Raw genomic sequence first — 13,166 nt, forward strand, 5'->3', positions numbered from 1 at the left:
AAGGCTTAACCCTGCAGAAAGGCTGCAACAGCCAGGACCGGGGCTTAAGGGACTGGCATTGTAAAGGAGCAATGTGATCCAAGTGTCTCAGTTACATTTCTGATGTGTTTGCTTGTCTTTGGCACCACAGGAGGAACATGACATTTCCACAGGGAGATGTGGCCTCTGCGGGCATCACGTGAGCTTTTTACAAAATGCTAGCTTTGTGCCGTTAAGTGCCGTCAAGTCGCTTTCAACTTATGGTGACCCTATGAATTAATAACCTCCAAAATGTCCTATCGTTAACAGCCATTCTCAGGTCTCGCCAACTGAGGGCCGTGGCTTCCTTTATACAGAGGAGGGGAAATGACAAAATGTTGTGAAATCACAAGCCAAGGGTCCTCCTACAATGGACACACGATTTCCAAATGGAAGTGCCCTGAAAACTCAAACATGATTAGGACTGCCACTTCCTTGGTAGTGGTGGGGTATTCACCACTGCTCAGGTGGCCAGCAAAGGACAAAATAGAGAGAAACTGGGGAAGTTGTCAGCAGGGCTCTTTTTGTAGAAAAAGCCCAGCAGGAACTCATTAGCATATTAGGCCACACCCTTGACAGCACAGCTCATTAGCATATTAGGCCACACCCCCATGTTACCAGAAGTGTGGTCATCCAGCCACACCCACCTTTTGCTTCTTATTCTGTTTACCTTGTTTGTTGTCAAAACCCAGGGCTTTTTTTGTAGCAGGAACTCCTTTGCATGTTAGGCCACACACACCTAATGTAGCCAATCCAAATGAGTTTCTGCTCTTGGGTGTGGCCTATTATGCTAATGAGTTCCTGCTGGGTGTGGCTTATTATGCTAATGAGTTCCTGATGGGCGTGGCCAACTCTGGAGCCAGCCGGAACTCCGTTCCTGCGCGTTCTTGCCCAAAAATAGCCCTGCTTCTAGGAATCAAAAAATCTTGCCAGTAGAAAACTACGATAGTAGAGAGGGCAGGGTATGAACCTTCTCCCCTGACATCTGGTTTTCTATTTCCAGGGCTGCTTTTAAAAACGAGCGATAGGGAGCACAGACTTTTACCCAAATGCCTGAGAGTCCCCAGCATCCCCCGGTTACGTTGTGGTGCCACTTCTGAGTGCGTAGCAAATGAAACAACCTAGAGAACTATAGACCCATTCGTCTCTTGTCTATTCTAGGGGGAAATTTATGCTAAACATGTTCTTAAGAAATTATCTGAGTGGATGACGTCTGGTAATTTACCGTAATTTTGCTAGTGGACAAAACCCCCGAAGTTACTGAGCAGGTGGCAGAGTTCCTGGCAAATGTACTTAAGAGGCCAAGAAAAAGAGGAAAGAAAAGAGGGAAGAGGAAGAGGGAAGGAGGTGGAGAGTGAGTGAGAGAGATAATGTGTATCTATGATTCCTCTTCGGATAGCTAAGCTTCTTACTGCAACTGTTTTAATTACTATGATACTCGAGATTACTGTTCCGAACTTTTATCACTTTGCCCTATTATTATCCAGGGCTATTTTTGGGCAGGAACGCACAGGGACGGAGTTCCGGCTGGCTTCAGAATTGGCCACACCCACTACAGCCAAAACCTCTGCATGCATGGCTACAGAGGGAAAGCCTGGAGAGTGACCCCCCCCCCCGCCGACTCTGAGGCGGGCAGGCCAGGGGGGGCCTGGAAGGATCAGGGAGGCATTTAAATGCCTCCCCGTGCTTTCCCCGGCCTGTCCAACGGGTAGGCCAGGGGGGGCCTGGAAGGATCAGGGAGGCATTTAAATGCTTCCCTGTGCCTTCCCCGGCCTGTCCAAGGGATGGCATGCCCGGGCACCCCGCAGCTGTGGGGCACCCGAGCAAGCCAAGGGAAGGCATGGGGTGTGACCTAATATGCTAATGAGCTGTGCTGTCAGGGGTGTGGCCTAATAGGCTAATGAGTTTTTGGTGTTGGGTGTGGCCTGTTATGCTAAAGAGTTCCTGCTGGGCTTTTTCTACAAAAAAAGCCCTGCTGTGTACAATGTTACAAATCGCTGTACTCTGATTGTTTCTCTTTGTTGGCATATGGGCTGATGTGTACTGTTACCTTTTCTTTTTAAAGTTATTGTTATGCCAATAAAGGTTATTGGAATTGGAAATTAGCATGTTGCCGGTGATGTCATTACATCATTTGTAAGGGCCACTGCCGTGAAAAGTCCCCCTCATAGGGATGCCCTGGTGATCCCCTGGAATTACAGGTCATTGCCAGACTCCACGGATCAGCCCCCTGGAGAAAACGGCTGCTTTGGAGGGTGGAGTCTATGGCATTGTACTGCACTGAGGTTCCTGTCCCCTCTAGGCTCCATCCCCAAATCTCCAGGAGTTCCCCGACCTCGATTTGACAACTCTTCCCCCCGCCCCTTCCCCCACTAGTGGCCAAAAGGAAACTGGCACCCCTATACCCCCATCAGTTCCCATGCCCTGCTCCAAGTGAGGTGAAAGAAAGCTGGGACTGGCTCGTTGTTTTGGGGGGAGAAGAAGGCAGCCAGAATCACGCCAGGCCTTTTTAGTGGCAGCCCCCTGCTCTTTGCATTTTGTCATTCCATCTGAAACGTCCTTGTTGGCTACCACCTAATAGAGAGCTAATCAAAGTTAAATCCATTCACAGAATGAGCAAAAAGACCCTATTGGCAGTATGGAGTATACGTGTTCCCAAAATATGTATAAAAAGTTTTATTCAAGGTATGAGCCTAAATACAACTTGGTTGGTCTTAAAGGTGCCACTGAATTCAAACTTTGTTCTGCTGCTTCAGACCAACATCGCAACCTACCCAGATCTATGTGAAAATGTGTTTGCCAAGGAGAGAGACCTGAAGGTGTTACCCAATCCTGAATGTCTCTTGCCCAGAGTCCCGCACCCCAAAATCCTTAACTTGTCAAAACAACCCTGCTGTTTCCCTTTTCACAGTTAAATCGATGTAGCAATTTTCTGATGACTGGTGGCTAAGCTGGTAATATGGCATACACTTCCTGTGGCAGTGAATTCCATGTGTTAATCACTCTTTGTCCTCACTATATGGTTGTTCTCTCTTTCTCCTCTCTTTAAGACTGGGATGGAGAATAGTGTTTACTGTTTTGGTGGTTGAGTTTCATTGTCTTCTCCTCACTGCAGGTGTCCAGTGCAGGACCAGGGAGTACAGCCTGGAAGTACCTTCTCAGGTGACTGTGCAAGACGGGCTCTGTGTGCACATCCCGTGCCAGTTCACTTATCCTGAATCACATAATGGCCAGCATGCTCCATTGTATGGGTATTGGTATGCAGAAGACAAGCCAAGTAGACAGCCATGTTTAGTGGCCACTAGCAATCCAGGGAGAATTCACGAGATAGACCCTCGGGTTAGGCGTCGTTTCGAAGTGTCAGGGCCAAAACTGAATTCAGGCGACTGCTCCCTCACCATCAATGAGGCTGAAGCAGCTGACCAGACGATTTACCACTTCCAAATGGAGAAAGGTCACAGACGCTGGAGTTACTCTGCAGCAAGGGAAAGATTATCTGTCATTGTGACAGGTGAGTGCCTGAAAGGAGGGTGCCGATCTCTCTTGCAAAGTCACCGTCTGATACAGTTTCTCCATCGTTTTGCAGCTGAGGCAGTTTTGCTTGCCAAGTCTCTTTGAAGGCGGGCCTTTGAGGCAGGAACGAGGGATACAATTCTTAGTAAAACAGGAGCATATGTTTAACTTGGGAGACCCAGAATAGCCAGAACCATTAGCAGTTTCAAAGGCAGCCCCTAACAGAGCATGTAGAACAGGGGTGTCAAACATGCGGCCCGGGGGCCAGATCAGGCCCCCGGAGGCTTCCATCAGGTCCGCAGTGGAACTGGCCATCTCCTGCTTCCAGTTCTGCTGCTGCTGCTGCTACATAATAGCTTGCTTTGCGAGGCTCTCTTAATCACTCAGCCATTTCATGTTTAAACCTAGGTCCTAGACTCAGAACTCTGAGCATGAGATTTCTGTGGTGAATGTCAATAAATCAAAAGTAGGTTTGCATCTTACAGAGCTAATGTTTTAAGCATGTTTTTATTTTAAGTAAAAAAAATCTTTGTGTTTGTGTCCTTTATAAAGCTTATATCTCTGCTATGACACACATGGTCCGGCCCAACAAGGTCTCATTTATGTCAGATCTGGCCTTCATAACAAATGAGTTCGACACCCCTGATGTAGAAGGATCCATTATTCTTCTTGGGGGATGGGGTAGAAGGAATTGTGGTTCCAGTTCGTCTGACGAAGGTGGGAAGGGAATACCAGGCTTGATGGGTTAAACATATACTCTCCTATCTTACTAGAGAGAAAACTAGGCATAACTATTGTGCAACCACTGAGAGCAGGACGAAGAGAAAGTATCTTTTGCAAATACAAAATATGTTCTTCTTCCGGGGTTCTCTCAATTTCCTGGACATATCCTGCTCATATCTCAGTCCTGAAGAACTTCCAGACTGAGAGCCACAACAGTGTGGAAGGTTGCATGTATTTCATACCTACGGTGGAAGACCATCGGAAAAATGTCACCTGTGGTATCACCTATGGAGAAGGGTCCAACCATCGGAGTGTCGAGAAGACTGTCATGCTCAACATACACCGTAAGCAGCTCCTCGGATTCTAACCCCCACACTTTGGAGTGCTCATTTTTACCATCACTGAACTGAAAATCTGGTTCAGCTGGAGCTGGGTAGAGTTTTGTGAGGGTGTGCTGCTCCCACTAATTCTAGATCCATAGTTTTTAGGACGCAACTTCCCAAACGTTTGATAACTGAAGCACATCTTTTTTTTCTCCCAATTAAGTGGGAGGCACACTTTGGTCTTATTACTCCCCAAAGGAGTGTAAGCCACAGACAAGCAGGTATTTGGCTGTGGCTAAGTTGCATCTTTCTGGAAATGCCTGAGATTAAAAGACCACTGGTCCTGCCAGCTCGACATCCTGTGTGCTGATTGGCTGTGGCCCTCCAAGGTCTCAGGCAGAGAAAGGCCAGTCCCGGCACCTGTCTGCTGCCCCAGAGCCAGTTTGGTGTAGTGGTTAAGTGCGCGGACTCTAATCTGGGAGAATCGGGTTTGAGTCCCCACTCCTCCACTTGCACCTGCTGATATGGCCTTGGGTCAGTCACAAGCTCTGGCACAGCCGTCCTTGGAAAAGAGCAGTTTGTGTCAGAGTTCTCTCAGCCCCACCCACCTCACAGGGTGTCTGTTGTGGGGAGGGGAAGGGAAAGGAGTTTGTAAGCCACTCTGAGACTCCAAGTGAAGGGCGGGGTATAAATCCAATCTCTTCTTAAGTGGAGGTGGCAGGGACTGAACCATGGCCCTGGATGCTCTGCCACTGAGCCACAGCCCCTTCCATGAGAGAGAGAAGAGAGGCGGGGGAGGGATGTGCCAGGAAAACTGTGAAGCAAAAGCTTGGCTGGGGAAACTGGACAGACAGATCAAGTCTGTTGTGCTTGCGGGCATGAGGATATCCTGGGATATTAGATTCTCTTCTGTACTGGAGCCACACTAGAGGGGCCCATTACCAACCCCACCCTCCCTTGTCTTAGGGATACCAATCTCCAGGTTGGACCTGGGGATCCCCCAGAATTACAACTTATTTCCAGACTACAGAGATCAGTTCCCTTGGAGAAAATGGATGCTTTAGAGGGTGGACTCTATGGCATTGTACTCCACTGAGGTCCCTGTCTTTCCCAGGCTGAATCCCCAGTCCTCAAGGAGTTTCCCAGCCTGGATCTGGCAACCCAACCCCCTCATCCCCTGCTGAAGGCCGGGGGAGACCTGGCAACCCTACCTCCACCCCTGAACCTCCAGGAACATCCCGGTACAGAGTTGGCAACCTTATTACCAACTCTGCTTCTCTTTGTGTTACAGATCCCCCCAGGATACTGCCGTTCAGTGGGCACATTCAAGATCGCAGAGGAGGTAGGTTTTCTGTGCATTTAAGTGGACACACAATGAGACAAACTGCATTCAATGTTTTGGGAGTTTTTTTTAACCTGACTTTTTGGGGAGTTTTTTTTAACCCTGAAGGGTTGTTTCTGGAAAGATGGTTAAGGACTAGACTTTTATATTTGGGGATAAGACCTGCATTCAGTTCCTGCCTCTGTGACTGACACTTTCTCTATCCTTGGGCAAGTCATTCTCTCACAGAATCTGCCGCCGACCTGTAAAATGGGCATAAAAAGGTAAAGGTAAAGGTTCCCTTGCTCAAAAGCCAGTCAAATCCTACTCTAGGGTTGCGGTGCTCATCTCCGTTTCCAAGCCGAAGAGCCAGCGCTGTCCGAAGACATTTCCGTGGTCATGTGGCCGGCATGACTAAACACCAAGGCGCACGGATCGCTGTTACCTTCTCACTGAAGTGGTACCTATTTATCTACTTGCAATTTCTTGCTTTCGAACGGCTAGGTTGGCAGGAGCTGGAACTAGAGACGGGAGCTCACTCCGTCATGCGGCACACTAGGGTCTCGAACTGCTGAACTGCCGACCTTCCACAGCCTGCAGTTCAGCGTCTTAACCACTTGAGCCACCGCAGCTCCAAAATGGGCATAACAACAACCAATTACATGCTGTGGGCCTCTAAAACAGTAGATCCTCTGCTTTATTTTGAAGTACCCGCCTTTCTACAAGAAATTGAATCTTCTTGTCTTTTTGTTACAGGGGAGCTTTGCATGCTTGTTATGTTCTTTTTCTTCTTTGAGGGAGAAATTGCAGGGGTAGGGTACCAAAGTCTGAGAACAACCATAGTCATTCCTTATCCCTTTGCAGCTGTACGGACTTTCTCAAATGTCTCAGATGGCCAGATTACGGCATGGGCACATGAGTCTCTCCTGGTACGTTGTGAGGCAGATGCCAACCCCCTCAGCAATCAGACCTGGGAGAGGACACCTAGCCACTCAATTCGGGTGCACATCTCAAATAATGAACTGAAGATTTCAGGACTGAGGTTGGAAGACCAGGGCAAGCACGAGTGCCTGGCCAGGAACCGAGAAGGTGGCATTCCAGCATCCTTCTACCTTCACGAACATGGTGAGACAATATTGGGCTTCACTCAGATGGCTTTAGTTAGGATTTGTCAGGCTGTTCAGGGTGATACTGAAGCACTCCTGAACTTCACATGGCAAAGGGGGAATACTGGCGTCCAATTCAGGGGAATTATGGGGCTATAGCGGGACAATGGAGTGTTGTTTAGCTTTGCAGCCAGAATGCCTGTTGGGTGTCAGACTCCCCACAGCATCAACGAAGTACACACTTGTAGAAAGTTTTTACTTTATTTGAAGCTATAGGTGCATAGACAGGATCACTGTTCGGAATGAGGGGGGAGCAAAGAGCATGGCATGTTATAGTACATTCAAACCACTGAGGCCCAATTGCGGGAGTTCCCACGCGCGCCATCGGGCCTGGGAGCAAACGCTTCTAGGCAGCACACGTTATCTCTTTCTCACGGTGTTTTGTGAGAGCCTCCAAGCAAGTAACAGCTAGATCCTCCGCTTTCTTTGGAACGTCCCACCTTTCTATTGCAGCCAAGTTGGATCTTCTCATGTTTTTGTTACAGGGGGTGGTTTGCATGCCTGCTGTTTTCTTCTTTGAGGGAGAAATTGCAGAGGTGGGGTACAAAGTCTGAGAACAACCATAGTCATTCCTTATCCTTTTGCAGATGTGCAGAACTTCCCAGACGTCTCAGACAGCCAGATTGTTACATGGACAGATGATTCTCTCCTGGTACGTTGTGAGGCAGATGCCAACCCCCCCAGCAATCAGACCTGGGTGAGGGCACCTAGCCACTCAAGTCGGCTGCACATCTCAAACAATGAACTGAAGATTTCAGGACTGAGGTTGGAAGACACAGGCAAATATGAGTGCCAGGCCAGGAACCAAGAAGGTACCTCTCGGGCATCCTTCTACCTTCACGTACAAGGTGAGACAATATTGGGCTTCACTAAGATGGCTTTAGTTAGGATTTGTCAGGCTGTTCAGTACAATCCTGAAGCACTCTTGAACTTCACATGGCAAAGGGGGAATAAAGGTAAAGGTAAAGGTTCCCTTGCTTGAAAGCCAGTCGAGTCCGACTCTAGGGTTGCGGTGCTCATCTCCGTTTCAAAGCCGAAGAGCCAGCGCTGTCCGAAGACGTTTCCGTGGTCATGTGGCCGGCATGACTAAACACCGAGGCGCACGGAACGCTGTTACCTTCCCACCGAAGTGGTACCTATTTATCTACTTGCAATTTCTTGCTTTCGAACTGCTAGGTTGGCAGGAGCTGGAACTAGAGACAGGAGCTCACCCTGTCTTGCGGCACCCGGGTCTTGAACTGCTGAACTACTGACCTTCCACAGCCTGCAGTTCAGCGTCTTAACCACTTGAGCCACCGCAGCTCCTTAAAGAGGGAATATTGGTGTCCAATTCAGGGGAATTATGGGGCTATAGCTGGACAATGGAGTGTTGTTTAGCTTTGCAGCCAGAATGCCTGTTGGGAGTTGCTGCACTACGGCCTGAAAAGAAGACTGGGTTTAACCATGTGGAACGCCTTGTGCCATGGAAACATAATGGGGGACGAGAGTCACACTGAGTATTTCCTCTACACAAAGAATCCTAGAGAAAGCCTCATACAAAGATAAATGGCTGGCAATTGAGGAGGGGGGGATTCAATACCTAGAGAACTGGCAAGACAGCAGTGAGCAGGGCCAGACGGGGAAGTGGAAATGCCCCTGGAGGAAGCCAAGACAAGGAGTCCCTGCAGATGCTACCAGCCAGGGCTACAGCACCAAGAAGGGTTGCCAACTCTGAGGTGGAGCCTGGAGATCTCCTGGAAATTACAACCGATTTCCAGAGCTCAGTTCCTCAGGATAAAATGGCAGATTCAGAGGGTGGACTCTATCTCATTATACCCTGCTGAGGTCCCCCCCAAAAAACCCCACCTTCTCCAGGCTCCATCCCCAGTTAACCAGGAAATTCCTAGTCTAGAGTTGGCCACTGCAGTGACAAGAAGGGGCTGGGGCAGGGAGCAGTGTCATGTGATAATTTGAGTGTTCATGACATCACTTGCAGTCCGTGACTGGATGTTATGACACTCTAGGAATCTCGCATCTCTAAGCTCTAAAAACCCACAGAGGTGAGTGTATTCATAGAGCATCATGATGTTACTTCTGGGTACAAACCAGATGGGACGGCATGATGGGCAACATCGCTCTGCAGCCACCGAAGTCTCCCACTGGTTGCCAGTGCTAAGCTGGCAACCCTAGAACCAAGTGGCCCCCTCAGGTACTGGCTGGTAGACTTCCTGGAGCTTGGCTCTTTGAAGGACAATCTCCTTCCATATGTCCCCTTGTGCCAACGACAGTCATCAGGCAGCCATGTGTTGGCTAGACCACCACTCAGGGTGGCCCGTCTGGCCTCAACCACACCCTGGGCCTTTTCCATCTTGGCTCCAGCTCTGTGGAATGGGCTCCCTGAAGAGGTGAGGGGGCCCCCTCCATGGAGATCTTCAGGTGGCGCTGGAAGGTCTGCCTGTTTCCCAGAGCTTTTGAGGGAGTTTGAATTGCCAGGTGTCTTTTAAGGGGGGAGGACGGGAGAGTTCGGGGCTTTTGTTATTTTATTTTTGGTTTTTAAGTACTATTTGAAGCTGCCTTGAACTACAAGGAAAGGTGGGATATGAACGTTTTATTAACTAACTAACTAAAGTATGTGTGCTCCTCATCACCAGTGGCCCTCAAGGGAAGTAACCCTGGTCTGCCAGAAATATTCCCTCTACATTAAGCGGCTGGTCTTCTCTAGAAGTTAGTGAAATTCACCCCCATCTCACTCAGGGTTTCATTCTTCCTGGTGGATCTTCATCTCTCAGTGCTATCTGTGCCTCTTCCCTTTTCTCCTCTTACACTTAAGGTTGCCAACCCAGTAGGGTTGCCAAGTCAATATTTCTTACCGGTGGGGGAGCCTCACTGGGCTTCGGGAGCTTTCCATCGACGTGCAACGTCGATCACATTGAAGGCGTGCGCCCCACGCGTCGAGAGTAATTCCCAACCTGGAGCTGGCAACTCTAGCTGGGTATAATGCCATAGAGCCCATCCTCCAAAGCAGATTCATTCTCTAGGGGAACAAATTTCTGTAGTCTGGGGATTGGTTGTAATCCCGGGACATCTCCAGGCCTCACCGGAAGGCTGGCAACCCACCTGTACCACTTCTTCTCTTCCTCTGAGCCATCTAATATTGGCCTCTTTTGTCTTCTTCTCCTAGATGTTCCTCACTTCATTGATAAGCCAAGGCCATAAAGCCAGGAAAAGGCCCACTCTGACAACAGTGCAACCACTGTCGCTTTTCTGGAATATCCAAGAATACCAGAGACTGCGTTTCCATGCACCGCATCTTCCGTGCTAAGGGTTCGAGGGCTGAGGCTCCTCCATTCAGGTGCTGCCCCAGCCACACAGTTTGGTTACTGCCTTGACTCCTCACACCCGACTCTCTCCACCCTATCCTGTTTCTTTACTGCCAAATCCGTACCTTTCCCTAACCCTGCCTTAACTGTCTACCGTAGAGAGTAAGACTTCTGGGGAGGGACTCCATCCTTTCCAGGGTCCCTGCATTCTGTGTGGGTTCAGAAACTCCCAATGGCAGAGACCAGTGTTCCCTCTAAGCTGAGTTAGTGTGAGCTAGCTCACAGTTTTTTAGCCTCCTGCTCACACATTTTTGTCTTAGCTCAGGAAAGAGGGCTCCAGAGAAAACCAACTTGTGCAGTAGCCAAATCACTCGCTCACAACTTTAATGCCAGTAGCTCACAAAGTAGAATTTGTGCTCACAAGACCCCACAGCTTAGGGAGAGCATTGGCAGAGACATCAGTAGGCCTCGCAGAGAAGTCCCGCTTTAGACTTGCTGATTCCCAGGTCCTTCAGCCGCAGATTGATTTTGGGGTGCTACCTCACCAAGCGGAGAGAATGAAAACAAAACACCACATTAAGATGACGCTCTCCCATTCTTGCTTAAACCTCACCAGCTTGTGTTGACCTCCAAAGCCGTGAGATCATGAAGCTTTCCTGTGAAATCACCATAAAGCAGGCCTAAGATGAGCCCATCACAAGAACAGCATGATGAACCTGACTATTTTGTCCATTCAAGCAAAGACAAACCTTATTATCCCCTTATTAGACTATTTTGTTCTAGCTCTCTTACCTTCTCCTCTCTCCAGTTGTCCTTCCTTGACTCCTCTCTCTGCATAGGGAAGAGTCCAGGCCCTTGAGCAATTGGGCTGCAGAGCCCACTGTACCTATGAATTAACTGGAACTTAAAGAAATATAGGAAAACTTACTTTAGTGCATCTTGTGCTAGGTGTAACAGTGCAAGGAGATGTAGATGAACCATTTGACATTCAAATATAGCCCTTTCCAATCGTCCTGCAAATCTTGTGCTTTTGATGGCTTTGTCTAAAGAGGCACTTATTCCAATTTTCTCTTAATGTTCTCATGTTGTTCATTAGCATAATCAGCAGTCATTTGGCTGTAGGATTAATCAGTACAGTGCTTCAATAAACTGCTGAAATTGTGTTCAGGTTTAAATACTGAGTCAGTGTTCTGTTACTGCTGAAATGTTTCCTATTGGGTGAGAGAAGGGACTTGGGTTTACTAGGGATGGGCACAAACCAGCTCACAAACTGAAGTTTGTCACAGATTTTGGGCAGTTTATAGTTCATGAAGCAAAGTACATGGCAGGGCAAATGGCACAAACATCCCACGAACTTTCAAGCTGTTTGTGGGGGTTCATGAATGGATACATATCCAGACAGACTATTCCCACTCAATTAAAATGTTTACATAACTTCAAAGCAACAGGAGGGTGGAATTTTACATCCTTAAAAACACCAATAGAGGCCCTCCAAAGCTTAACAGGTACTGCTAGTTGCCAATAACAGAGTTCCTCAGGGGTCATTTCATAGACAAAGAGGTGCAGGAGCTCATTAGCATAACTTATTAGCATAACATTTGCATATGCCACACCCCATGACATCACCTTGTGTCAGAAGGCAACACCCACCACTGAGGCTCCACTGGACTCTTTTGGATTGCTAGCTATTGGGGTGGGGGGACATGCAGATCTGTCCTCACAGAGGAGGGAAAACTTGTACCTGAGTAAAACTTGGTCTTAAAGGTGCCACTGGACTGTTCTGGATTGCTAGCTATGGGGGGGGGGACACACAGAGATCTGCCCTTACAGAGGAGGGAGAGCTTGTACCTGAAGGTGGGCCGGGGGGGGGGGCTCTGCAACTTACCTGGCTGCTTCTTGCTCCTTGTGGCCCAACTGAGGGCTGTTGGGAGCAGGGAGCGGGGCTTGTTGCATCCTTACTGCCAGAGCTCCGCTCCTGTGCGCTCCCGCAGGAAATGACCCCTGGAGGTCCGATTCTATTCTATGGGATCAGGACGCTATATATACCCTCCGCTCAGCTCTGCAGGCTATTCCCTGTGGGCAGTTAGACAGAGAGGCAGGGAACTTGTTAAAAGCAGAACATATTCATTTATTCCTAACTGTGAATATGAACACTTCTCCCCTGCTGAGGTTTGGGTGTTAAGATGGACTCAGGGCTCTGAGCCATCCTGTCTCTCTGCTCACGCCAAGCAGAGGGGCTTAACTACTAAGTGCCTCAGCTGAGCACCCACATCTACATGCTCCTGATTGCTAACTCCTCTCCCTGCTGGAGTTTGGGTGTTAGGTGGACTCATGGCTCTGAGTCACCCCATATCTCTGCTCACACTGAGCAGTGGAGCTTAGCTCCTGGGTGCCATGGCTAAGGACCCACATTTTATACACTCCTGATTGTCTCCTGATTGTGAACTTGTCCCTCCTGCTGGGGTTTGAGTGTTAGGTGGACTCCAGGCTCTGAGCCACTTCATGTCTCTGCTCATGCAGAGTGCCTCGGCTGACGAACCACACCTCTCCCTCACCATCACCTCTGCCAAATCCTCTGCCATTGCATGCCTGGCATCCCCGCTGCTGCTGACCTCCCAGTTCACCACTGACAACCAGTAGTGGGGTTTCTCCCTGGTTGGACTCTTTGAGGCAGAGGTGCTGAGCTGCAGCTCCTCCTCCCCAGGCTCTTCCACCCACTGTTCCCTCTGGCATGTCTCTTGGTGTTCGCCGAATGGCTTTATCTACAGCAATTGGCAATTTATAAACTGGTTCTTGCCAACTA

The 13,166-nt window shown here is 48.9% G+C and overlaps 1 protein-coding gene across 1 annotated transcript in view; it reads left to right on the top strand.

The window, feature by feature from the left end:
* The first annotated feature begins 1,224 nt into the window (after positions 1–1,224).
* Positions 1,225–13,166, top strand: part of LOC107119866 (sialic acid-binding Ig-like lectin 12) — a 19,245-nt gene continuing 7,303 nt past the window's right edge. The window contains exons 1-6 of the mRNA XM_015422480.1: positions 1,225–1,234; positions 3,134–3,529; positions 4,437–4,598; positions 5,869–5,919; positions 6,844–7,023; positions 7,652–7,912. Coding sequence (XP_015277966.1) covers positions 1,225–1,234; positions 3,134–3,529; positions 4,437–4,598; positions 5,869–5,919; positions 6,844–7,023; positions 7,652–7,912 — 1,060 coding nt within the window. The remainder of the gene's footprint in view (positions 1,235–3,133; positions 3,530–4,436; positions 4,599–5,868; positions 5,920–6,843; positions 7,024–7,651; positions 7,913–13,166) is intronic.

Source organism: Gekko japonicus, unplaced genomic scaffold (genome assembly GCF_001447785.1).
Source record: "Gekko japonicus isolate JY-2015 unplaced genomic scaffold, Gekko_japonicus_V1.1 scaffold1250, whole genome shotgun sequence".
NCBI lineage: Eukaryota > Metazoa > Chordata > Lepidosauria > Squamata > Gekkonidae > Gekko > Gekko japonicus.